General features: G+C 48.7%; 1 protein-coding gene across 7 annotated transcripts in view; it reads right to left on the minus strand.

Annotated features, from left to right (window-relative positions):
* Positions 1-1,464: 1,464 nt before the first annotated feature.
* Positions 1,465-23,568, minus strand: part of LINGO1 (leucine rich repeat and Ig domain containing 1) — a 487,413-nt gene continuing 465,309 nt past the window's right edge. For all 7 annotated transcript variants that reach the window (XM_039492410.1, XM_039492408.1, XM_039492406.1 and 4 more), the window contains one exon: positions 1,465-3,710. In XM_039492410.1, coding sequence (XP_039348344.1) covers positions 1,857-3,698 — 1,842 coding nt within the window. In that variant the 5' untranslated portion in view covers positions 3,699-3,710 and the 3' untranslated portion in view covers positions 1,465-1,856. The remainder of the gene's footprint in view (positions 3,711-23,568) is intronic.

A 23,568-nucleotide genomic window follows, 5' to 3' on the forward strand; every position in this document is an offset into this window, starting at 1 on the left:
AAATGTCTAGGTTAAATAGCTAGAAAACAGCTAGCATCACCCCCACCCCACTGCTGCCACTTCCCAAACTACCCTGCTCACATGCCCCCCTCCTGGCACCAGCATTTAGATCTTCCAGCCAAGATCTCCTGCCTGTTTGGAAGCTAAAGGCCCAGCAAATGCCTGACTGCTTGAGAGCGAGTTTGGCTACCAGCTGTAAGAGAGAAAAAAATTCCGCGAGAGCCATCACCAGCATGGGGCTCCGGGAACCTGAAAGAATGACAAGGAGTTCTCTGCTGTGGTGGGCATAGGTGGATGTGTTGGCTACTAGATTCCTTCTGATGAACAGAGGTGGTCTAGGAGTACAGGTACTAGAGTATGGGGTAGGTGACGCAGCCTTTCCATCCCAGCCCCAGTGCCAACTTCTGCTCTCCTCACACCACTAAAGTCAACGAGAGGTTGTGTGGATGTAACAGTGCAGAGCTCGGCTCAGGGAACCTCCCCCTCCTCAGTCTGATTGCACCAGTCCAGCTGGCGGAAGTCCATTCTCTGTCTGACAGCAGCAGAGATGCCATTAGTCAGAACCCCGGGAATCTGCTCTCTGCGCCTGACTCTGATCCCACGTACAGCCATGCAAATCAGGAGTCATTCTGCTGAAGATAGGGGAGTTATGGGAGGATGAGGCCAGAGTGAGAGCAGCATCAAGCCCCCTGTCTGACAGTGGATTCAACCAACTCCATTACTCACAGCTGCAGAGAAAGAGCCCTCTCCCTGCCTAACACCCATGGAGTAATTAAATCACAGGCCTCCTTCCACCTGTTGGTCACAGGGAAACCCCAGGCTAGCATTCCAGGGAAAGGCCCAGCTGGGATACATTTCAGAGCAGTGGAACCTAACCCTGATAGATTCCCCAGTCTTTGGTTTTAACTGAGTCTTGCCTTTGTCAATTAGCATAGGGGAGAAGCCCAGAGAGGCTATTCTGCTGGCCAGGGAACCGGCTGAGTCACAGGCTGTTTACTGGTATATAGACACAGCAGATCTGAAATCCAGATACTGACTAGCTTCCCCAGGACTAATGGGAAACGGGTGGAGAGCACTTGGAACCTTGAGCTGGCCATAGGGAAAGGCCTTAGCCTAACTGGTGATAATTTACTTTTTATCTCAAAGGGAACACCAACACTTGGGGCTGAATTCCGGCTGTACTTATCCCCTGGCAACCCCGTTCACTTCAGAGGTGTGACTGAGGGCACAAGTCACAGCAGAATTTGTTCTTTGCCCTCTGCTGAGCCAACAGCCTTTTCCCCAGTGCAACTGGGCTCTGGCTCGCACTAGGAGCTGTGTGGATGGAAGCCCCAGTTTTTTCTTTCTGAGACCACTAGAAACCGCCTTCATGGGAGAGTCAGAAGAGGAGAGGAAGAAAAATAAAACTCAATCAAATACAGAACTGGACAGATCAAGAAGTCAAGATTTTGCATTCCAACTATCTATAGGAAATAGGGAGGTTGTTTTTTTTATTTCAACTTTTTTCATAAAAATCCATAATTATTTAAATCAAAGTTACAGAGGAAAGTTCGTAACTTTTTATTGATTTATTTTTTTTAATTTTTTTTTTGTTTGTTTGTTTGTTTTCCCCTCTCATCATTAGATCTGACACCGGCGTCCGTCAGACTACTTCCTTACAAACATGGGAGTCCTGGAGACATCAGCAGAATGTTCTCCTGGTATAAAGAGGTGGAAGAGGTGGTGGTGCGGAGAGGCGGGGTTAGAACAAGAGGGGAGGGGTGGTTCAGAGGAGGAGAGAGGTCGGTATGTTTGTAGCAACGTTCTTCTTTTGTTTTGTTTTTAAAAAAACTTTATTATTTGCAAATTGCTTCGGGTTAGATCATTTTCATGTTGAACTTGCGCGGCGCATCAGCAGAGCTGATGCCGGCGTCAGACTTGCGTGGCACATACTCGATCTCGATGTTGTGCTTTGTGTTGCCTTTCCCCCGGCTCCACAGGAAGAGAAGCACCAGACAGAATAGCACCACGCCCAGGAAGGAGATGAATCCCATGGTGGTGGCGATGATCAGAGTCTTGATGTCAAAGGGGAAAGGCACGGTGGCACGCGTGCTGTTGGCATCACTCTCGTTGGGTTGGTTGGAGATGAAAGCAAAGGTCTTGTTGGGCTGGTGGGGCCAATCTGGGGAGTAGCTCCGCACGTGAAGGTGCGCCAGCATGGTGTCATTGCCACCCGCATTGCTGGCGATGCATAGGTAGGTGCCATTGTCCTGGATCTGGGCATAGCGCACCTCCAGAGTGCCGTCGGGAAAGACGGTGAGCCGCCCACTGGTTTTGGTAGAGATGAGGTGCTTTCTGGGAGAGAGCCACATGATCGTGGGGGGCGGATCCCCATCTGCCCGGCAGATAAAATGTACCGTATGGCCCTCATCCACAAAGATCTGCTGCGGCTTACGGTCCCGTATGCGCGCCCGGCGGCAGGTGAAATAGTTGGGCAGGAGCACGTCGGGGAAGTCCTTGAACTCCTTCCCCTGGACGAACTCAGGGGTGGAGCAGGTGGGCTGCTGCTTGTTGAAGTTCAACCTCCAGCGGCGTCGGAAAACCCAAAGCAGCCGGCAGTCGCAGGCCAAAGGGTTATTATCCAAAATGAGCGTCTCCAGGTTCCCCACCGAATGGAAGGCTGATTCCTCCAGTGTAGTCAGCAGGTTCCCGGAGACGTTCAAGATGCGCAAGTAGTTGAGGCCTCTGAAGGCATAGGGCTCCACGGTGGTGAGCTGCCCACCCACCAGCTGGATCTCCTGCAGCCGAAGCAGGTCGTGCAGCATGGAGCCCTCAATGGTGAGGATGGGGTTGTAGGACAGGTTCAGGAACCTGAGATAAACTAAGTGCCTGACAGAGACATAAGGGATGGAAGTCAGATTGCAGTGGGTGATGGACAAGGACGTCAGGTTCAGTCCATAGAGGCAGTTGGACGTCATGGTATCCAGATAGGGCCAATGGGAGATCTCAAGGACCTTAAGCCTGTAGAGCCTCCTAAATGAGTAATCCCTGATGGCATTGATGTTCAGGTGGCGCAGCCTCAGCACAATCAAGCCGTGCAAGTGAGACAGCGCCTCCGTGGGGATAGAGGTCAAGTTGCATTTCTCCAGCGTCAGCTGCTCCAAGCTGTTGAGGCCACTAAAGGCCCGGTGGGAGATATAGACCAGGTCATTGTCCCCAACCTCCAAAGACTTCAGGTTGTACAAGTCCTGGAACATGTAGTCTAGGAGGATCACAATTTTGTTCTCACTAATGTCTAGCTTGGTAAGATTGCTCAGTCCGGTAAACACCCCCAAGGGGATGAGCTTGAGTCGGTTACTCCTGAGACCCAGAGTCCTGAGGTTGAAGAGGTTGTTGAAAGCCCCAGGCTCAATGGCACTGATAATGTTCTCGTTTAACTCCAGTTCCTCCAAGTGAGGGTAGTTGGCAAATTCATCCTGATTGAGAGTCTTGATTCGGTTCTTACCCAAGTCCAGGAGCCGGGTCTCAGTGGGGATCCCCTCGGGGACGGCGATGAATCGCTTTCGATGGCACAGCACCGAGCGCTCCTGGGCAGAGCACTCGCAGCGGGGCGGGCAGCCCGTGGCAGAGCCGGAGAGGACGGATCCCAGCATCAGGAGGAGGATAGGCTGCCAGCAGGCCAGAATTGGGCTATGCATGCTCACCTCCCCAGCTATCATCCTATCTCTCACCTGCAAGCGACACAAAAACAAAGAGGGGGAGGAAAGAACAACAGCAGAGGTTAGCAAACAAAGGCCAATGGAATGGCAAAGGTCACTTCTGTTCGAATCAGTGTCAAGGTTCATTGACCTGTCAGTGCCGATATTAACTAAAGGGGAAATACCAGGTCAATATTAGACGTGTCTGCCCAATACATCCCTGCTATTTCAATATACACCGTAGTCGCGGTGACACTATCATTTGCAGTGTCACGCATGCAGCCAGACACACCTGTGCTGCAAAGAACGTAGGGAAGCACATTTAAGAGGGCAGAACACACACACTTGAAGGGCTGCAGGGAGAGCTGGCATGGGAGCAGCATTTCACTGGCTGGGGTAGTGTCAGTCCCATACTATCCAGCCAGAGGTCCAGCCACTTAGTTGTCTTTGGACTTCCTCTCCCCGCCCATCATTTTTCCTCCCCTCCTTGCTCAGTCTTAGTACTTGCCCTAGCAGCCGTGTCCAATTTCACACCCTGGAAGGGTGGGACAGTGGCCATCAGGGGATCTACGTAGCAGAGCTGGCATGTTCTGCTTCCAGGCCTACAGCCTCATCATGCATTTACTAGCTATGCACCTGCCAGGACCTGCATTTCCCCACAGACCAACTCCTGCCCCCCAACCTGGATTCTTCCTTATGTCTTCTCAGCATCCTCCAGGGACTCCCTTCTCTGTAGGCAGATTACCAAATTGTGGCCACAATAGTTACCAACTAGGCAGTTGTGAATGTGGTTCAGTCACTACAGTGGGTTTGAATAGCGTGCTCCATGTGTCTGAATTCACAGGATCTCTGGCCAGGGAATTCTCTTTCACACTGATCTTTTGGTATCCACGTGGACTGGCAAAGGAGGTCAACATTTCTGTCCCCAGGGCTGGCAATAGGTTGGGCTAACAAACAATAATTAGTCCAGCTTCCTGTCACTAAGCTGGCCTGATGAGGGCAGGGGATGCCCATTATTATGGTGGCAGTGTCTGCTGTGCTGGGTGCTGCATGGACACACAGTAAAAGCCAATGGCTGTCCCAAAGAACTTACAGTCGAAAGCAGACAGACAAATGGCTGGAGGGGCAAGAGAGAGGGTAAGTGACTTGACCAAGGTCATGCTGCAAGTCAGTGGCTGAGTGAAGACCAGAACCCAGGTCTCCTGCTCAGTGCCTTCACCAGTGGGCCACGTTGCCGCTCAAACTGGGGCTCTTGTAGACGGGCATGGTGGGGCCAGGGGGAACTTCTCAGTAAAACGGTTATGCTGTATGACTGCGAGTGATGACAAAGCCTGAAAGCTGATAATATAATTTTTCACGGCAAAGCGATCTGACAAAAAACCACCCACGTTGAAAAAGCGTCTATTATTTAGGCGTTAACTGGCTGAAACCTGTCTCTGTCCCAACCCCCGATCTGACTGGTGCCCTGAGACCCCTGGCCTGAGAGGCCTCTATGTTAACGGCTTGTTTTGCAGTCTGCTCAGAGCCAGCCAGGAGAACAGTCTCCACTAACGAAGTCAGAGTTCGGAGGTGAGGTGCATACAAAAAGGAGGGAGCCTGCACTTCGGCCAGCAGCACTCTAATGAAGTGCTGAGGAACCAGGAAGCGTGATCCCGCCGCTGGCACAGCCTTCTGGCAGGAGCGCAGCACCCCACCCCCCATCCCACTGTCTGCTGGGAAGAAAGCAAGAGGCAGGGGCTTGGTGCAGATGGTGCCTGTGGAAGAAGTGGAGCCATGGTGCTGATGCCTTCATTCATTTACTTGTCCAAGCCAGTCCTGGGTGAAATCATCCCCCAGCTTTTGATGACTGACTGGGGAACGTTTTATGCACGCACACACACATCCTACTTTAAGTTCTCAAAATGAGTCAGCTCCCTTTAGATGGAACTTGAATACAAAAACTGCCTTTTGAATGCAGAGGCGCTGGAATGCAGAATTCAGACCAGACTAGAGACACAGGGAAAACCCAGCCAGTGGAGCAGCCAAAGTTGTGTCAAGGCCCAGAGAATGGCAGCACGGAAAGGAACAGAGCAGAAAGCAATATCTTCTTCTGGGACAGATTCTCCTCTACCCCATGGACGCCAGTGGAGTTACTCCTGACTACTCCTGCCTCTGCCACTGACTCTCTCTGCGTCCTGGGGCAAGTCACTTAACCCCTCCTGTGCCTTAGTTCCCCATCGGCGAAAAGGCAATAATGATATTTACCCAGCTTTGCAACGTGTTCTGCGATCATGGGTAAAAGGCACATTGTACTTACAAACTAGCATTAAGCATTTAAAAACGAAGGCTGGGATTTTGGGGACCTGGGCACCTAGATCCACTATGCTGCCTTGAAGATTCCTGTCTGCGAGCATGCCCCAATACTTTTTCCCTTTGTCACCACGCCTGGACTGGGGGGGGGGGGAGAAGGGGTGTGTCAAGTAAGCACAACATGGCTCTCAGCATCCATTGTTGCCTCTGGGATCCAAAGTGAAAACACTGATGTCTCTTTTTTCCCTGTTGCTTTTAATTGCATCAGATTACAGAGGTCCGGGAAAAAACCACTGACCTCTGGATGGAGTATTTACATCTAAAAGCAAGTCCTTGGGTGAAAACAGAGGTGCAAAAGAGGGGCTCAGAATTTCCATCCCCAAACTGGCAGCAGAATTGGCAAATGAAACACCAGGGCAGTGTAAACAGAATCTACTCTATAGGCATGAGATCCAGGAATGTCCTGTGAGCACCACTGCTGGGGCCTCCTTGCTAACAACAACTGCCATAATCTTCAACCTGTTCCTTTACTTGGCTTCATTCACTAGGGAAAGGATGAGAAAATTAACCGGATTTCTGCACTGAAGCAAAAAGGGTCCACGAGAGAGGAATTTCAGGTAGATTTCCTGGCCAATGTGGTACAGGCCCTGGGAAAAGTCTTTGATGAGAGACAGAAGTGGTACTGATTTCTGGGCCTGCAAGGAACGCAACGGGACGAGGCCGTAGGATGCAATTGTTGTGTCAATCTGAAGTGGGTTTTGCTACAATCCTGGCCTTCCTCCTGGCCCCAGCCCTTACATAGCTTTGCCTGGGGATATGATGCCAGTGTTGAACACTGAAACACCATCAGCATGACAACACAACACCAGAACAACCAAGGATCCTGAAACATGGCAGGTCAGAGCTTTCCAAGGATGGGCTTTGCTGGTGTTAACTACTTTGTCCCTAGGACAGGGGAGGGCAAACTATGGCCCATCAGGGCTTTCAATCTGGCCCGCGGTATTGCCAGCCCCATGGCGCAGTGGGGCTAAGGCAGGGTCCCTGCTTGCCCTGGCCCCGTGCCGCTCCTGGAAGCGGCCTGCACCACATCCCTGTGACCCCCTCGGGGGGGGGAGGGGGGAGGAAGAGGGCTCCGTGCACTGCCCTCGCCTGCAGGCACCGCCCCCCACAGCTCCCACTGGCTGGGAACAGGGAACTGTGGCCAGCAGGATCTTTGGGAGTGGTATCTGCAGGTGAGGGCAGCGTGCGGTGGAGCCGCCTGCCCCACTCCAACCCCAGGAGCCACTGCTGGACATGCTGGCCACTTCCGGGAGCTGCTCCAGGTAAGTGGTGCCAGGCCGGAGCCCATTCCCCAAACCCCTCCTGCACCCCAATGCCCTGCGCCCCTTTCTGTACCACTCCTGCACACCAACCCCTTGCCCTGAGCCCCTTCTTGCACACTGCACCTCCTCCCACACCCCAACCCCCGCCCCAGCCCTAAATTCATGGCCCGCAGACAATTTCCCCACAGCAGATGTGGCCCTCAGCCAAAATATTTGCCCACCCCTGCCCTAGGATCTGATCTCAAGTGATTTCAGATGGAATGATATAAATGACCCTATTCCAAACACACACACACACACACCTCCTTCCCCTAAGCAATCCCCAGCTTCCTCATCAATCATTCAAATGGCGCTATTCTTATGTCCTAATGTCGGTGAGTTGATCACTTCTCTAGTAGCCATCTCAACCATTTGCACTCCAGAAAGTTGTTCCTTGTTTGCACCCCAAGGCAACACTGTCTTTAAGGGGGCCAGACCATGCTGGGATTTGGGGCATACTGAACCCTAGTTTTCTTCTGAAAAGAAGAATGCAGTAACTCTTCCCCTGACAGGTTAGCAGGAGACACACCCCAAATCAACCATCCCCTGCAAGGACTGTGTCTAGTCGAGTGGCTCTTCCCTCCTCACCCCCAGCCCTCCCTGCTCTGGAATGGAAGAAGCAATTTGAAAGTTAAATGAATGAAGGGAGCTGAGCTAGTGAAAAACTTGGCCCGGGGAGACATTGAGCACTATATAAAGTTATTCCGGGGGAGTTATGGCTTTGCAAAGGCAGCTTGTACCTTCAAACCCTAAACAATCCCATCCCCTTGTCAGTGGGATGCTGAAGCTGCATGTCACATTGCTTCTGGTGTACTTATTTTTTATGTTGCTCAAGCTGTTATGAAGGCGCAAATCACATTAATATCGTACATTATATGTACAACTACCCCTGGCTCTGTTTATATCCATTGTTACATAGACACTCTGCATTGCCTTCACTAATGCTATTTATGGCTATCGCTGAATATACTCCACACATTACTTTCACCGGTTCAGTTTATATCCAGCATTATATATATCCTGTGCATTACTTTGCCTCGCACTATTTATGGCTCTTGGATATACTCTGTGCATTAGTTTCATTGCTTCTGTTTATATCCATCATTTTATATAGATAGATGTCCCATGTATAACTTACTTTCCTTCCTTCCAAAAAAGATTTGAACATTTTTTGCAAAATGCAAGGATGAAAAGTGATATGCAATCCATAAATGTATCAGTCTTCACCATCTCATAAACCAGAACAGTAATGTCCTAGCCCAATTCAAACTGGGGTATTAATTACAGTCTGCTCCACAGAATTCCTCCCACAGTTTCAATTTGATACAGCATTCTTCACCTCTTGTCCTAGATTGCTGTGCAGAGTTGCTGGGTGCTGTTGAACAGCTGATGCGTTCCACCCCAGAGGTGACTGCATTTCAGGGGTGTGCAAAGTGATTCCTGTATGTACATAATTTGTAAACAGCTTCGCAATCATTCCTAACAGGTTGATCTAACGCTCACTGAGATCAGTGGAAAGATTTCCATTGGCTTCACTGAGAACTGGATCAGGCCACAAATTGCTAAATGAATGTAGGATATTTATTATTAATCATCCTTCATGGCATATCATCAATATCGTCAACTATGCTGGTCACTGTTATAAATACTGGCCATGCTAGTTTCACTGGCACAGTATTTGATATCCCAGAGATGAGACCTGAATCTATCCTGAAGGATGTAATTGGCTTCAGAGGCTGGGACAATACCAGAGACGTGAAGGTCTCAGCCAAGGAGCCTTCTACCTCTGCCAACTGGTGGCCAGACACTGGGCTGGACATAACCAATTAGCAGAGTCCTTGGTAGTTGCACTTGTGTGTTTGCCCAGCATATTCCTGTAATCAAGACAAACTGGGACCCTTGTTGAGCAAGTGGGCAGCAAGGGTATCCAGGGAGCCAAAAGGAGACACGTCCAGACGGTGAGTGGCTATCTAAACATCTCCCCAGGGCTCTTCCCATATGGGTGGGAGCCAGAGCAGGTCTTCCACCCGAGCCCATTCCAAGGAGGCTAAACAAGCTGTTTTCATGCTTGTGCAATATCCATCAGATGAAAAGTGCTATTTATTTTGCAACTACCAGAGTAAACGGTGCACCTCTGAAACCATATCTTCCAGGAAGATGTAAAAATCACAGCTAATGTGCTGCGACTCTGCTGGAAATGGGGCAGCAGGTACCACTCTAAACCCTTTGTTGCACCACATTACAGGCAGCGAAAGGAACATTTTGCAGTGCCGTTGCTCAGAACGCATGCTTTCAAAATGCATGCGCTTTCTCTTTAACCGTCATCTCTGTTAATCTCTCTTGGAATCCAATTCCCTGTACTCACAATCTTGCTGAGAAAGACATAAAAAAGCAAAACATCACATGCAAAACAAAACACAGTGGAAAGGGTCTAATTGCACTGAGATTGGAAAGACTTCACCTCATTATGCTGAAAAACTGCCTGCCTTATTTGGATATGTTCTTAGCTGAAATTTCCGTGCTCGTCCCCTTTCTGGGCAACTGCTAATACTGGCTTCAGACAGGTGCAGGAATGGGTAGGGTAGCTGTGATATCTCTCCTAGCTCTCTTGATATTACAATCTGAGCTTCCCCAAGAATTCCTCTAACAGGTGCCAAGTTCTTCCGTGGTGTATCTCCACCAGCGTCAATGGAATCACGCCTGGGGTGAATTTGGCCCTGTATATTCATCGTGATTTGCAACAGCTCTGATATGGCAAACAACTTTGGCAACAACCTTGGTTTTGGCTTGCGACACCGCCTATTGTTCCACTCCTAAACCCAACAGAGCTTTGTCAATACACTTAGTTCAGACTTCCAACCTGGTCACTATTCTCTAGGCTGTAACCTGTACAAAGGCACAGATCCGGCAGCGCACCTCAGTACTGACCTTCCACAAACTCCACCATTCAACCATCCCAGGCTCCTCCCGAGCAGAGATCCACTGGAGCTGATTTACACCAGCTGAGGATCTGGACCTATGCCCCACACGGTGACAAGGGGAGAATTTGCCCGGTTAGGCTGAAATATACCTGGCGTTGTGGAATTATTATACATTCTTTGCCCGAGCCTCCTAGTAACTGCAGAGAATACAACGTGGCCATGAAAAACAACAGCAGCCAAATAAGCCTTCAGTGGTAGAATTTAAGGCTTTGGTGGCCAAGAGTTAAAAAGATGAGCAAACATGATAAATGAACAAAGCAAAATCTGCATATTATTACAGACTAGACAAATCTACTTGCATAGAATTAAAGTATAGACACACCTCACGTAGTATTAGTTCTGGGCTAAATTTAAATCCATGATAAATACAAGCCCTGACAAAAACATCTGTAATGCTAATAGCTGAAGCCACATAAAAGGCCCGGGATAAAGACAACGAATAAACTGAAAAATATAGAGTGAAGATGAGCTTTAAATCACTTCTGTTTCCCATTTACCTTTGGACATTTCAGAGCAAAATACGTCTGTTCCACGGCTGAGCTGGTGATAGAACCCCCCTTCTAAAAATCAAGATTTTTGCATGATCTGATGCTGACCAGTTAGCCCAGATCATGCAGCAGTCACTGGAGACCCCCAGTATCATCCCCTGGGCTGGAATTCCTTGGCATTGATGAACGATCTCAAACCTGAGCCACAGCTGCTGATTTGCCAATCCCTGTTCTATTGCAAAGGCTGCCATATTAGGGGCATTTAAATCAGTGGGTGTCTTTCCATTGACTCCAAGGCTTTGGACCAGGTTCAGACATAGGGATGTGTCACAGCATGAAGAGTCGTCTGTTTCACCATGCCTGCATCTGATCCATGTATGCCCTGGTGAGAAGGAACTGAGCAGGATGACCCGTCCGGGGGTTTGCAGTAGGCTCTCCCCAGTCATGTGATCAGCTCTGATATTTTCATTAAACTGAAGATTTTTGAAAGAGGAAAAACTGAAATCACCAGAATAACGGGGATGCTGGACGTGGCCATGAGAGGCTTGTGGCGCTAGGGATGTTGGAAGGGGAAAGAGGCTGGGGGGAAGGGGCAAAGATCTGGCAGAGTTTGGAGCACTCTTGAATTTGCTCAATGAGGGAAAGTGAAATCTAACAAATGTACCCCCTGATCTGGAACACCCCTGCTTTCCTGCACCTAGTGAGTCACTTACACCAGTGCCCAAAGGTTGCAAAATGCCCCATGGTAAAGATCCTCACAGGGGTGGATGAATGCAGAGCAACGGAGAATCAGGAGCCAACCACTTTGACCTCACACTGATGCAAATCTGGGGTGACTCCACTGAAGTCACTGGGACCCACAGGTGTAAAACCAGTGTGAGTGACTGGAGAATCGCCCCCAAGCAGATAACTGTCCAGGGACATGGCTCTGCCCTGATGGGTGGCGTGTGACCCTGTCCATAACTTGGCCCTGGAAGTAAGATCCATTCCTCCTAAGGGATGCTTCCTGGATCAGTAGGGGTGAGCGGTTGGCTTTGCTTGGCAGGTGGCGGTTAATCTAGCAGGAGGTGTGTAACGTGTTGCCCTTTCTTGGGAAGTGGTCAGAGCACCTCCAAGGAAGGAGTCTGGTCCAGGTATCTAGATGGAGATTTCTTCATGGTTTGGACTGGTTTCTTTTTTTCCCCCTTTCTCTCATTGCGGGCCTAGAGAGAGGCCTTTGCTGTGTCTTGTGTAATTGCTCTGTGAGGGTAGGTCTACACAGCCCCTGGCACCAAGTCTCAGAGCCCGAGTTGAAGGATTTGGGCTTGCGCGACAGTGCTAAAAACAGCTGTGTAGATGTTGTGGTTCAGGCTGGAGTTCAGGCTTTGATACCCACCCCCATTCCTTTGGCTTCAGAGCCTGAGTTCCAGCCTGAGCCCAGACATCTACACGGCTAGGTGCAGCACAATGTCTGAGAGCCCTAATCTGATGCTCGCTGCTGCAGTTGCCATCTGCTGTGTAGACGTACCTTGAAAGGCCTAATAACTATGCTGCCCCAGGGACAGGGAAAGTGGCACCTCGCATCGTCACTTACACTTGTGCAAAGTGGGAATAAAATGCCACCCTGCTTCCGATCTGGTTGTGTCTGGTACAGTTTCCCCAGGTGTAAGTGACAATGCGGCACCAGGTGGCAGTGAAGCAGGCTCACAGCCGCCAGCGTACGATTGTATGGGAGGAAAAACCCTGGCCCATTATGCTGAGACATTGTGCACATTTTTATATCAGCACTATTATGTCAGCATGACATCACTTTCTGTGCACATAATGCGTCCTTCACCATTATCTGTGTCAGTATTATAATCAGGGCTGATTTCAAACCCATTTGGCCATCCTGGGTCCACAGGTCAAGCGTGAATGGTATTGGGGTTATGTTAAGCATAGGAGAAAGGGAGCCAAGAGAAAATTCCCACCTCTACCTCTCTATATTGAAGATGAAGGGGCAGCTACTTAGCTGGGTGCAAATCAGTGTGGTAGACAGACGCCAATGCAGCTACACTGATTTACACCAGCTGAGGAGCTGGGCCAAAGGGAAAAATGGGAGAAGATGCGGGGGTGGGTGTGTGAAAAAAACAGGGTAAAAGTGGATTGGAAAGGGAAGAGATTTGGAAAAAGTTGCAGAGAGGGAGAAAAATGCAAATGAAAAATTAAGTACAATGGGCCTGGTCCTCAGCCGGCATAAATCTGCATAGCTCTACTTGGGCCATACCTGTAGCATCAATAATTCCCCACTGGAGCCAGCCTAGAGGTATTTTTGGGGCTGGGTGGGGTGAGGAAGTGGTGGCTCTAATTCTGAGCTGGCATTTACACTGTTGTCAATCAGGAGTAACGGAATTGAAGTCAGCGGGATGGTCCCCATAATGAAAGCACGGACGACCCTGTAGCTAAAGAAGTAAACACGATGTAACAAAAATAAACCAACTGAAATCACCTGAGGGAAAAAGAAAACAGAAGGGTTTAAAACACCAGGGAAACAGTTTGTGCACTTAGATTTGTTTCACAAACCCAGTGTGCAAGGTTCATAACTCCCCAGGCTCCCTGGAGTTTTGCCCATCCCTGTTTATGAGAATCCTGTTCTGTGACGTAGTCATTTTTTTTCTGCAGAAGACATCACCATGTTATTGTATGTCCCAGCCATGGAACCCCGTACTGTTACCGCTAATTGTGATCAGAATCCTGGAGCCAGGAGCTTGGCCTTCTCTAGGCAGGGAGGAATCTGGAGTGGGGTTTTAGATAAGCTGACAGAGCAAGATTATTCAAAAAAAAGAGAAACAACAGAAATTTCGGAGTCAGCTAATAAAAACATCTGGTAATCATAAATTATAGCGTGCGCAACGTTCACCCTTGAGCCAGATGCCCATGAGAGACTCTCCAAGCATCTCCAGTGACTTTGGGAAACATTTTCTGAGCAAGAAAATAATGCGTCAAAGTCACTGGGATTTGCTGGGGCACAGCTGGATGAGTCCTACAGCTTGGAGGGGTGGGTTGGTCGATCCCACTGCTTCGAGGGGGTGGAGGTCTGAAACTTGGCACTAATACACTGGTGAGCAGATCCCACTGTGCCAGGACTGTGAATCTTGACACTAGTGCACAGAGTCCTGACCTGGGCCCAAGGCTGTGGGACTAAACGAGGTCTCTGGATTTTTGGTTTAGAAACAAACAAGGATCTCAGCTTCAGCCCTCTCGCCTCCTCCCAGCTGCACCAACTACATCAAATTTTATTGAACTTGACTATGTTTTAGAGCTAAAGACTCCAGGTTTACAAATAAATATTTAACAACATTTCCTGCTGGTAAGAGAGTTGCTTCTCGAGACCCCGGGCTTGGCGCTAAGTGTTCCTGTAGCTAACTGCAAAGCAGCAAAACAAAGGGAAAAGCTTTAATTTGCCAAACACGTCTGTATCTGTTTCCTTCTCTCTCCATCATTCGCTTCGCTTCCATCATTCGTTTGCTCACTCTCTCTTTCCCCCGCCCCCGCCTCCTTTTCCGTCCAATAGATATATGTAGCCGGCTGACAGCTGAAAACAGGCAGCTAGCCCAAAAGGTGTGTTTAGAGTCAGTTAATTGAAGCAGGTGAAGACCACACTGCACCCGACTCCAGACAGGGTAGGCTAAATGTTCCATTTAGGCTGCAGAAAGCCAGTGCTCTATAGGATTAAACTGGAGCCTTTCAGCAAATTCCCAGCTCCCACCAGCCTGCTCTTCCTCTGCTGACTGCTTCTACTCCAACACCCACCCCCTGGTGTTCCAAAGTCCATACGGCATTTACGCCTGCTGCTCCGCTAGCCAGCATTCAACAGAATACAGCCGCCCAGGAGAGCCTCCACTGTTCACCCATCTTGCCTTTATATCATCCCATCTTTCTTCCCCCTAGTCTCCCTGCCCTTCGCTTTCACCACCTCCCTCCATTATCACCTGGTATCTAACAGTCTCTCACGTAAAAGGAAAATGTAAATAAATTCTAACCTAAAACCCAGAACTCCTCAGCACTGTCTCAATATTGGCAGAGAGAAAGGTCCATACCATGGAAAGGGAAAGATTTGGTGAGAAGAAGGGTTGTCTTGTGGCTAAGGCACTTGACTGGGGCTCAGGAGATAGGGTTTCTATTTCCAGCTCAGCTGATGATCTTGGTTAGGTCATTTCCCCTCCTGTGCCTCAGTTTCCCCTCCCATCTTTTGTCTCTCTTGTCTACTAGACTGTGAGCTTCCCTGGGGCACAGACGGTCTCTGACTTTGTGTTTGTACAGTGCCTAGCACAAGGGCCCTGGTCTCATGTGAAGTTTGCAGGTGCTACTATAATTCAAACAATAAGTGTCAGTAGCTCAATGTGTAGCAGCGGTCAAAACCCAAACAAAATCTTTAATGAATGGGATGGCAAATAGAACACACTATAGAAATCGATGGGAACCCAATCAGTATGTTGAGTTCTGATTAGTTCAAATAAAAAAAGATACAGAGAGATTTAGAAAACAGCAATACAAAAAAAATTCAGAGGCATGAAATGGTTCTGCACAAAAAGCTCAGGAGTTTTTACTTTAGAAAGGAGATAAATAAGAGGGAACACAACAAAGATACACAAAATAAGGAATGGTGCAAAGAAAGTTAACAATAAGAAGAGATAGCAACACTCATGCTTCCCGTTGAAAGCCAACCACTAACTGCTTGGGGTGGGAAGACACTTCCCCCAGAGGCATGTTCTTGCATAATTGTCCATTATGGATTTTTTTGCACAATCTTCTGATGTATCTGGTTTTGGCAACTGTAAGAAACAGGATACTAGGCTAGATGGACCAGTGATCTGATCTGGTATGATAATAGCTATTGTGAGGCTGCCATCTTGGCTGCCATCTCGGCTGCCATCTCAAGGACTGAACCAGGGACCTCCAGAGCTACAAGCATGAGCTGCTACAGCTTCTGCTAAAGTGCCCTTCTGATCAGTAGGCACATGCACAGAGTGGGTGTTGCCATAAAACATCAAGGGGATGTATTTAAGATGCCAATCCCCTTCTGGCATATGCGGTAAGAAGCTGTATCTGCTAAATGGCATGGGTCAGCACAGCTCTATCTGTCTTCTCCTGACTGCCAAACTACTACTTCCCTACCTGTTGCAAGACTGCTATGGAAACACAACCCGATTCTAGTTTGCCTAGCTCCTTCCATACAGACGTTCTCCCTAAAACACTTGACTGAATTAAACAACACAGTCATGGGGATGAAAAATCAATAAGAGCAGAAGGAGGGAGGAATTACGAAGCACCGGCAGGACAAAGAGAGCAAGAGGAGATGGAATAGGAAGTCAATGAAGTTGAGAGATACCGGATGTGTGAGAGCTACAGAGGGGAAAGCTCTGGGCCAGGTCCGTAGCTGGTGCAAATCAAAGGTTTCTCCATGGAAGTCAAGGGAGCTATGTTGCTTTACATCTGCTGAGGATCTGGCCCAGTGTGTGAAGGGATGGGCAGGGGGCCAGTGCTAGATGAGTGATGCAGGCAGGAAAGGTAGCACAAAGGGTCAATTACTTTGTAATGGGCTGGAGCCAGCCCAAAGAGAGGTTTTAAAACAAGGAGGGCAAAGAGCCAATCATCTGTCAAGTGGGGCATCAGGATCATGGCTCCATGAAGGAGCCTGCTCCGCGGAAAACTCTCTCTCACACGCATGACATTGAAGCCGCTTAACCTCAGTGTGTTTTTTCGGCCCCACTCTGCACAGAGCCTGGGTCTGTGTGTTTTTAAATGTACATTCCGGTGCAAGAGGCGTGCTCTCTTCTTAGATCCCTTCTCCCTCCCTCAGTGAGATCGTCTCTCTCGCTGCTCACGCTTCAGTGACCCACCAGCAAAGAAAACATCCTGACAAGCGATCAATAAGTAATTGTGAAGGCAGCTCTGCCCACCTCTGGGGTGAGATGGTGAGAGAGAAATGAGACTTTTATGGCATGTGAAAAGGGTGCAGTGGGCAGTGAGCCACCCACCCCATCGTCCCAAGGTCCAGGAGAGCAAAAGCTCAGTTCAGCATCACGTATCCCTGGCTCCCACAGAAGCTAGCGTCATTTGTTGGGTCAGTATTTTCTGCATTGGGCAACAGTTTAGAGAACAGGATTTTTCTGTTTGCAAAGGCAAAGAACAGGAGAGCTCCATTCAATTGTGGAATAATCTCCCAAGAGAAGTGGTGGAAGCTCCATCACTTGAGACATTCAAAATTAAGTTAGACAAAGCACTGGAGAATGATCTACTGTATGGGAAAATCCTCCATTGGCCAAGCACATGTTCCAGTAGCAGACTAGGTCTTTTCCTTCTTTAACTCCTCAGACTCCACCCACTCCTCTGAGCCTATTAAGTTCCTGACTCTCTGGAAGTAAGGACTGGGCCACTGGAAATCTTAGAAGATTGTTTGAAGGGATCTTTGCTCAATGGGCAGATGAGAACTGAGAGAGTCGTGAATGAGATTTGAGAGCCCCAGGAATAAACTTTAATGTAGCATGGGGATGTTTCCCTCCCCACTCCACTTTCAGCTGCCAAAGGAGGCAGGAAAACTCCGCAGTGAGAGAGAGGTTTATCAAAGGAGATGCCTCTGGTCTATGCAACCCCAGAATATTGTCAGATAAATGCCCAAAGCCAGCCAGTGACAAATCTTTGGATGAAGCCTTCTCTAATGCAACCAATGCAAACAGGCCTTCTTGGAAGAGCAGAGTCCCCAGCCACCAGAACTGAGTTTACTGTCACCTTCATGCTACTATAAAAGATAACCATCTTCTGTTCATGGCACAATGTGCCTGCCATGGAAAACTGGCTCTCTGCTCTACCTGCACTGCACATCTCCCATCATACACTGCAGGGAGGCCTAGCTGCCTACACGAGTATTTGTTGTGTGCAACAAAATCTCTCTCTCTCACTCTAGGTTCTGTGGAAGTGGCTGGTACAATGCATACTTGCTCTGCTGTGCTCTGAGTGTGACACAGATTGGAGACCCAGCCCACAGCCTTCATCTTTCCACCAATGTAGACTCACAGGGGTAAAGGAATACTGCTCTTCAGGGGTAGAAGGTGGGGCTGTGGATTCCTCCCAAGGACAGGGCTGTGCATTCCTCTCTTCCTCTCATAGACGGCAGGTAGCCAATGTGCATGTAAACCGCCAGAAGGAGCAAGCTAGAGGGAGAAACTGGGGCACAAACTGGACCAAAATGAGGAGATGGGCAAAAAACTCAAACCCTGATGTCCCCACAAATAGAATTCCATGCAACAGTCTTTAGAATAGAGCAGAAAGACCATCGCTAGCCAGAAAGAAGAAATCTCAGGTCCAGCTGATTTCCAAAGCACATCCTTAAAGGCCTCTTACCACCAACCCCAGAAACGGCATGTGGCCAGTAGCACCAGCACAGAGAGAATAAAACAGTGAGGGCCAAATTTAATGGCGGGTCTAAGTTGGTGTCACACCTGCCAGTTCCCACAGTGTGTATGTTCCATTAGCTCACTTTACCAAGCACTTACCACACTGTAAGGTACACCCGCACCCCTTACACACCTCCCAGTCACTGGAATTGTGGCGGATTCACCCCCGCGTAACTGAGAACAGAATTGGCCCCCTGAACCTTCAGTTGGGCATTGGAGTCAGTGGAGCCTCCCCAGTTTACACCAGCTGAGGATCTGACCCACATACTCCCTTACACATCCTGGCTGGGGAAGGAGTGGGTCAGATGGCATCAAAGTCAGTGCAAGGTGTCACTTATGGTGCACCCTGAATTCACTCTGCTATTCTAAACCTTGCTCTGCCTTCTCTCTTCTCTCTCTCACCCTCTGTAGCCCACCCACTCTCCATCTTGCTTTTTTCTGGGTTATTTTCCCTGCTGGTAATTCTGGTTGATCAGAGGAATAATTTAACCCATGTGCGCAGAGAGCCCAAACTGCCACTCCCCCCAACCCCACCATGTGTGCCTTACATTTCCCCTTAGCCTGGAAGGCCCCATCAGCTGTCTCCGAAGGAGGAGAAGAGCAAGAGGAGTGGAGAGCTCTCCGTTTGGATCCTGACTTATTACCCATTATGCCACTTGATTCCCAGGCTTCCCGAGCGTTCTGGCACTGTGACTGGAGGGTACTGCAATTTTCAATAAAGCACAAGTCCATTACTCTGCTCTGAATGAGAGCGAGCCTCAAACCCAATGGAAATGCTCACTCTGAGCTGGTCTATGTGCCTGCCAGTTAAACTGAGTGCTGAAGGCACCAGCCAATGGGAGCCAAGCAGGTGTTAGCTCCATAGCATCAGGTGCAGCAATGGCATAAGTGATGCCAATGACCCCACTCTGCCCCATCAACGTGCCTGAACTCTGACATGCCAGGGCCACTGCCAAGTGTGAGGTGGCATTTCACAGGTTGCTACCGAGCCCTTTGCCTGTCGGAGGAGACATATCAATATCTGCTACTCACGTGGTCCCAACACCATGGGATCTGACCACCTCACAAACACTGATGAACTGATCTTCCCAACACCCCAGGAGGTACCATTATCCCCATGTTACACATGGGCGACTCAGGCATGGGAAGGTCTAATTGTAAACAAGTGTGTAGCCTTGGGGTTCCAATGGAACCATGTACGTGGCAATGTTAAGCACGCGCTGAAGAGCTTTGCTGAAGTGAGGTCTATGGACTCACCCAAGGTTACGCAGTGACCGTGGCAGAGCCAGGAACTGAACTTCTGTCTCTGAAGTCTCAGTCCAGTGGGTTGACTAATATATGCTGGCTAACATATATATCTATTAACAATACGTATTATCTGCACCGTATAGATATTGGCATGCATTAAGCACTGGTGACATTAAGCACAAATGCTGTAACAGTGATATGGCCTCAGTTGGCCTACACTATAACCCTGTTCACTTATGCTAAGTATCGCATAACTCCTTGCATTTGCTGAAGTAATCATTTGGCATAAGCAGGGAGGAAATGTGTCAAAATCAAGATACATTTGTTCTGTGTCTTACTACAAACTAGGAAGTACCTTCACAGGGGTTGGACTAGATGACCTCCTGAGGTCCCTTCCAACCCTAAGATTCTATGATATACCTGCACCTGCAATGCTAGTATCCAAACCAAAGATAAGGAAGGAACAGAACAAGTCAGGGTACTGGGACAAACAGAGGGGTTGGATTTTAGTGATATGTAAAGAGATCGATGTGTAACTTGTAAAATCATCATATAAATAATACCAGCAGAAATGTGTAACCTGGGAAGCTCCCCGTCTGCATAAGGTGAATGTACCATCGCTGCATGAGGCAGGTGCTCGGAGACTGGTATCATATAGAACCTTTTCCTTGTACTATATTAATAAACCCAACTGACGCTTATTATTTGGTTTCTTGAGTACAATATATTTCATAATGCACCAAAGTGTGGTCAAGCAATTGACTATACAATTGACCAACAAGTGTATTCATCACAAAGACCATCCTTCCCTCCTCAGTGTATGGAAGGCTACCATACCTGGTGGTGGGTTTGTGAGGTGGATGCCTGCCCCTCGGAACTGCACTAAGACCACCGGTCTATTCATGCCAGTCATGAGACGGTAATGAGCTTCTGGCCCTATCACACTGGGCTGGATATTTCCAGCTGTCTCAAGCTGAGACACCATACCTCACCATCGCTCTACTGCGCATCTCTGACAGTCATAAGACAGAGCACACAGCCTGAGTCTCCAGCAATCCGAGCTGATGTCTCTTGCAGTGACATTGGTGCACATGTCCTATGTTTAATTTAAGGTTAGAATGTTCCTACTGGCAATGTTTTTGTTCCCACTGCACATTCCCTAAAATAACCTGACAATGAACGTGATGTTATTCTAGTTACATAAAGGTACGTTCTCCTATCCGTAGGAAGGCAACTACATCATTAAACAGGGATGGGCACAACGGACCAGATGCTCAGCTAGAGTCAATCAGCACAGCTCCATTCACTTCAGAGAAACTATGCTGATGTACACCAGCTAAGGATCCGGCCTGGCATCGTTAAATACACAGGATCATAAGACTTTCTGGAATGTCAACGCTGTGACTACAGTGTATACCCATGAAGATAGGATGACATTAAGGTAATTCATCAGCAATCGACACTGTGCAAAGCCAACGCGATAGCAATGCGTGCTAGGACAGACAGTAATAATACATCAGACAGTCGGAATATTATCCCTGGGATGATGTCATAAAGCCACAGGATGTCACATGGACAGTATTATTGTATATCACCACACAGAGCGCGGCATGGCCTAGATCCTGAGATGATGAGTAACTTGGCTCGCTAGCTAGCTAGAGCAGTCTACACAGCCCATGCACAGCATTGTGACGGTGTTGCCAGTGTGGTTTGGTGACAGTGGCGCGCACGCTGTGCCTGCAGTGAGCGTACAGCAGCTCCATGGTGTTATGTTGTTCTCACGGTGGCTGTGCTTCGTCCACACAGTGGCAAGGGCTCTATGATGGTGCATTGCTCTAGAGGCAGATCATGCAGCAGTCTCCTAGTGGCAAAGGCTGGTGCCAGGGTGGCTCTCTCATGGTGGGCAGGGCAGCGTGGTGATCTCATGGCCCAAAGGGCATGAGTGTGCAGCAGTCTTACAGCGGTGATGGTCCTGTGACTGCGGTGTCCTGCTGCTCTCCCATCAGCTGCGATGCTGTGACTTGTTTCTGTGTCCCACGCTTTCCCCATCCGGGCCCTTGTCACTGGGACATTTCCTCTCTCACTCTTGTCCACAGCCATTCGGGGCACTGGCCGGCCCTGCCATCATTTCTAGTTGGGATTCAACAGGCCGGAGAGCAGGCAGCGATTTGGAACTTTGGTTCTGAAGGTGACACTGGTGTATTTCAAGAGACAAAAGCCCCAGCCCTGTCTGTCTATCTCATTGCAGGGCTCCTTGCCACCAGCCTGATCTCTATCTCTCTCCAGGTTATCATCAAGTTTATTTCACATAACAAAAATATTGCCCCAGGAATTTCCAGAGAAGGGGGAGATAAAAATGAATGAATGAAAGAATGAAAAAGGACAAAGGAGAGAAAGAGCCTCCTTGCAGCCTTGCCATCTTCGGGCTGTTTTTAAATGTATAATTCTTCTTGCTCCCCCCCACACTTGTTTGATTTTGCATTATTTATGGCTTGTCTTCAGGGCGAGTGTTTGTTGTTATTGTTTCATTCAACAATAAAACAGATTAGATAAAAACAAACTGTGCTGAGCTGGGGCCGGATCGGCTTGTCCTCCAGTCCGTGATGCAACGGACTGAAGGGCTCTGCAGGAATCAGCTGCTTTGCAGGGCTGTCAGGCTTTTCAAACGCACGTAGGGTTCTGCACAGACGCCCCATTGTCCTTGCTGACCTAGGAAAGGGGAGCCGCATTTCTCCCTAATGATCACGCCCTACCCAGTTGCCGAAGTGGCTCTCTCTTCTCCTCCCCCCAAAACCCTCTGTTGTTGTGTAACCCACACGCCTCCTGGGTGTGGTGTTCTGTCCCATCTAGTGGCACTGAGACCACAGAGAGAAAGATAAAATGAGTCTGCTCTACAGCCTTAGCTAACAGCCAGGTGGCTTTTAGCTCATGTGGTAGAGGCTCATGCACTAAGCTCCAGAGATCTCAGGCTCGATCCCGCCCACCGACAACTTGGGTCTATTGGTGTTACAGTTGCATAAGGTGGAGTAAAATCAATGGGCTTCAATTCCATGGCAATCTTTCCACTGGGCTTAATAGGCGTTGGCTCAGACTCTATCAGCCAGATGTTCCAAAGAACTCAGCTCTCATTAGGCACCTAAATAAGTGGCCAGGATTTCAATTGCTCAGCACATGCAGTGCATGTTGCAGCATTGCCAACTCTCACAATATTTGGTGTTTTGCTCAAAGCACGAGCTCCTGGAGTCACGGGGATACACCCTACCTCTTCTTCACTGGAGTAAGTTCCTAGCTATCCTGGTCACAGAGGGAAGCTGGAAACCCTCAGTGCTAAAGGTTTAAAAGCCAGGAGTGAACCAGAACTCCAAATGTGGGTGTGGTTTGTTTGTTTTAAAACTCCCATGATTTTTAAGCCGATCTCCTGAATTTTGGGGCTTGGCTCATGATTCTCAAATGCTCAGCATTGATGATGCTGATGCTGGGTGCTGAATGCTTCTGAAAATCTGCACCCTGAGCTCTTGAAAACGCAGTCCCATGCATCCGGCCAGCAAAACCTGTTTGCGTGGTGTTGCACAAGGAGTGAGGGACCAGGCTCGATTCCTTGGAGCAGCACTTTAGCACGGCCAGGAAGCTGCTGCATTACAGATGAAATACACCATCATTTTAATGTCTTCAATAATGGCTTAAAACACGTTTGCAGCTTCACTCAGCAGCAGTTCCACCATGGGGTGTCCCTTTCCTCATTCTCCATCCCTTCCTCCAACGCTTCAGCAGCCACTCATGCAGCAAGCCTGCGGATGCAGGGAAGCAGGAGCCCAGGAGAAGCAGCTCACCTCCGGCCAGCCCTAGATTTTTTCTGTAGGCTGAAAGAGGATGATTTCTCCACACCCCAAACAATGATTATAATAACAAAGAGAATGCAACTTAGGCTGCATGAGAATACATGTAATCACGGGGAAATATTGTGTGTTTAAATTAAAATGGAAATGGAAGGCCAGAGTTTCCATTTCAGTTCAGCTTCTGTATTATTTCGTCTGGAAAAGGATAAACAGACTGAGTACAAATCAGTTTAGTGACAACAAATAACGGCAGCTAAATCCAATGGTTTCTCA

This window comes from Mauremys reevesii, linkage group 10 (genome assembly GCF_016161935.1).
Source record: "Mauremys reevesii isolate NIE-2019 linkage group 10, ASM1616193v1, whole genome shotgun sequence".
In the NCBI taxonomy this organism is placed as follows: domain Eukaryota; kingdom Metazoa; phylum Chordata; order Testudines; family Geoemydidae; genus Mauremys; species Mauremys reevesii.